This window comes from Lytechinus pictus, chromosome 3, assembly GCF_037042905.1.
Source record: "Lytechinus pictus isolate F3 Inbred chromosome 3, Lp3.0, whole genome shotgun sequence".
In the NCBI taxonomy this organism is placed as follows: Eukaryota; Metazoa; Echinodermata; class Echinoidea; order Temnopleuroida; family Toxopneustidae; genus Lytechinus; species Lytechinus pictus.
The window spans coordinates 52,783,124-52,787,010 of NC_087247.1; the positions used below are offsets into that span (position 1 = coordinate 52,783,124).

Below are 3,887 nucleotides of genomic sequence, written 5' to 3' on the forward strand. Positions count from 1 at the left end.
CACAAACATCTTGTCAATTATATTATATGACACCTTAATTAATTGCCACCTGTTGCATGCAGATTCAATGATACTGTGTATTTATAGGCTTTTGTTGATTCATGGACAATATGCATAAGCAGGATATTTCATTCATGAAAATATTTTTCCCTTTAATATTGGAGTTATTTAAAAGTATAACATATGCAGGAAGCTTTTGTAAAAAGTTTTTTTTATTTTATCTGTCAAGATTTTGTAAATTCATTATGTCAAAATTTTAATATCTTAAGTGTAGTTGCTGTCTTGGTTACTTTCTCGTATTAGGGCATGATTTCAGATTTTGTTGGATTGCACCTGCACATGCTCAGTGGGGTACCGGTCTCCAGATACTCTCTGGCATGTCGGGAGTGGGCGGGTTAATTTGTGCCCGTTTCTATTTCTATTACTGCTCTTGTATTGTACATATGTTTATTATCATCATGTTTGATTCTTGTTACCTTGGTATTTTTTTCTTATGCCTATTATTGCCATTGTTGTAAGTTGTTATATTTCTTCTATGCCCCCAGGAGGGGCCGTCAAAGAAATAAAATCATTGTCATTGTCATTGTCATTGTCATTGTCATTGTCAGTTAGAAAATAAATTTCTTCCAAAAGTTAATTAGATACAATTTTTTACTGTGTTTTTCAATATTGCTGCATTTTTTTTTGTTACTCACAAATGCAACAATGTTGACTTAGCTTGATGGTCTGCCCGTCAAACTAAAGGTCATGCATGGGTTCAATGGTAACTTTTGCCTGTTAAGAGTTAACCTGTTATAAATACAGTACAGTTTACTATATATTTTACATGTCTTTGATGAACTTCACTTGTGCTAGATTAACACTATTATTCATTACAAAAATGACATGAAATCAACTATGTTTATAGATAAATTGGTATATTTGTTAATGTTTTTTTTGGTCTCATTTATATAATGCTCAGCATCATTTTGTTTTACTTAGGCTAGAACTACAATAAATGTATATTCTCTTTTCTTTTTCACTTTCAGAATCGTGAGTATGTAGAGACAGAGTACACATACAACGGAATCCCTTTCTCCCGGTCTATGCAGTCTGGTAGTGCACAAATCAGTCCAAGTCCTTCAGCCACCTTAACTACGCAAGGTATGTATGTGATAACCTATTGATCATTCTCATAAACAGACACCTCCTGGTTTCATGTTTATCAATGACTACATGACTTGTGGGCACTAGAAAATTCAAATATCGTTTCAACATTTTCTCTTGAAGAATTGCCCATTGTAGAAGGAGTTGTGCTATACATAACCAGAAGAAAAATAAAATCAATACAAATCCAAGAACTGTATTGTTAGTGGTGAAAAATCAAGTTGCATTTGAGAGTTGAAGTTATATGTGATCATAACCCTTCCTTTATTGGACCCTTCACATATAGTTAATGAGTAAACTTTGGTAGATGTGTAGTGGGTTTCACGGCCTTGAACAGGACCACCCAAACTCGGCGTTTCAACAAATGTGTGACAATAACACACTTGTCGAAATGTCAAGTTAAGGTGGTCCTTTTCAGGACCAACAATTGCCCACGAAAGATACATGGTGTACCATGAAACCAACTGCACATCTTCTTTGCCATGGAAACCTTCAGAAATAAGTTAAAAAAACTTCTGAAAGTTGAATTTTTCTCCCAGTATGAAAACTCCTGCCAATAGCACACTGCAGGTCACTATGATTTATAATTATTACTTCTTGTTTGTTAATTTCCCCTATATTAGCCCATTGTTTCTATTTTCTCTCTTTTTTAAAATTGTATTTCAATGTTATTTGTTGTTCACTCTTAATGTATGTCTTATATTTATTTGTATTTAATTGTATCATGGTGGTGCCCCACCCACAAGTTTTTTAATGAAAACTTCCAGGGGCTCCCAACCCCATGTTTTTATCTAATTTGTATATACCTGTATTTTTATGATTGATTGAAATAAATTTTGAATTGAATTGAATTAAAGTTAAACTTTGGTACAAATGGCCTTGAATATCTGTGCATTCTAGTACAACCATACACATGATGATACTATTTTTATCATTATTTCATTATTTTTCTATTATTTCTGTCTTTTTTTGTATGTTTGTTCAGATAAAAACAGCCAACCAACAGGTTGTTGTTCGAGATGGGCCCAGGGGCGTCGCTATGAAGCAGCTGGTACCGAGGACGAAGATAACAACCTCAAAGAGGTTCGCGTCAACGAAACCCACACACATCGAAAGCCCTCTCCAAAGAACACCCCTAATAAACGGAATGACCTCACCCTCACTGTCCTTCCTGAAATGAATTGCAACACCAACATCAATACCAATACCAATACCAATACCAATCCAACGGTAACCACCGCCATTGTGTCCACCTTACCAACACCAACCAATGGAGTGGATACAGAGTCTATACACTCCACAGTGAGTGCAAGCTCTAGTCCACAGGGCAGTAGAGGAAGTCCAAGGGGAAGTCCACAGGGCAGTGCTGGAAGTCCCAATGTGGTGCAAGTTTCTGCCTTATAGCATCGCTTGGGGCCACTAGAGCCTCATCTTACCATGTATATATAAATACCCCTCAGCCATGTTGTGAATGATGATAGTAACACCTCCATATATATAAACCTAACCGCAAGTGCATAATGCAAGCAACCTATACTGCAATCACGCAGTCGTGAGCAGCACGTGTAATGATTTATCTTAAATTATTCTTGAGAAATCTACTCTTTCATTTATCAGTTTGTAGTTCTCATGGATGTGTGTCTTTACTAAGAATTATTTATGAGAGGAAAGTTTAATTTGACCATGATTTTATAATTATGGATATGAGCGTAGTCATTTTTATAATTTTCCACAACCAGGTCCTTTGATTTTAGTTGTTTGTAATGCAGTGTGCGTGTGTGTTTTCTCTGTACATATACTGATGTGCCCAGTCTTACTGCCTTGTATTAAATTTGTCATATTTTGACTTGCCCTTTCAAGACCCCTGTGCCTTTTGATCTTTAAAAATAAATCCTCTAAAATTTCAATCAATCTGAGACAAATATTTTGGCTGAATCATTCATAAGATGTCATACAAGAAAAGATTCCCACTTTTGAAAATCATTCAATGTTCCCGATTCAAAATGATTTTTTTCTAAGAAATACTTGAAACCATATATAATAATTTTACCTCATTTGCCCTATTCATCAGAGGCAGCAAAAATTTGTCAAATTTTGAGACCTAGTTTATGCTCAGTAAATTTCACAGAGAGGGAATAGAAGATAAACAAGAGCCATATTTATGCAAGTTGGCAGCTGTTATACATCCCCATGCAAATAATTGAAAGGGCAACATGTAGAAATAAATGTTTGTTTTGCGTGAATGGGCAAAAAATAAAGAATTCATTTGGCAATAATTTTAATTTAATCTCAGAGCTTCTTGTAGCAAAGTGATTATTATTTGCAATGACTTATTTATTTATACTCCTTTTTATTTTCCTCTTTATTTTCCCTGTCAAATATCATACAGCCCTTTCCTCTCTCGCAGTGTAGATATAGATTGAAATGCTTTTGGTTTATTCCTGACTTTCAGGAATGCCTTATTATGTTTTATATAATATTACCATATTGGTGATTGTATAAATATGTGTATTATGTAGTTGTTTGGCATTTCAAAAATATTGCAAATCTTTGTTTATTTTTATTTCAGATCTGGTCCATGCTGCCTTATACTAAAAAAAAGGACAAGATAAAAATGTATGCATGTACATGTGGCACTTGTTTGTCGTTCTAAAAATTCACTATTTGTTTTGTTGTTTGCAACTGTGTCAGTTCTCATTGTAATTTTAAATCACATTTTATCCAAAATGTGTTTTAGCAAT

General features: G+C 34.3%; 1 protein-coding gene across 1 annotated transcript; it reads left to right on the forward strand.

Moving 5' to 3' along the window:
• Window positions 1-1,032: 1,032 nt before the first annotated feature.
• Window positions 1,033-3,608, forward strand: LOC129257026 (uncharacterized). Its single transcript, XM_054895257.2, has 2 exons — window positions 1,033-1,143; window positions 2,132-3,608. The coding sequence occupies exons 1-2, from the start codon at window positions 1,086-1,088 to the stop codon at window positions 2,548-2,550; spliced, it is 477 nt and encodes a 158-aa protein (XP_054751232.2). The 5' UTR covers window positions 1,033-1,085; the 3' UTR covers window positions 2,551-3,608.
• Window positions 3,609-3,887: the final 279 nt, after the last annotated feature.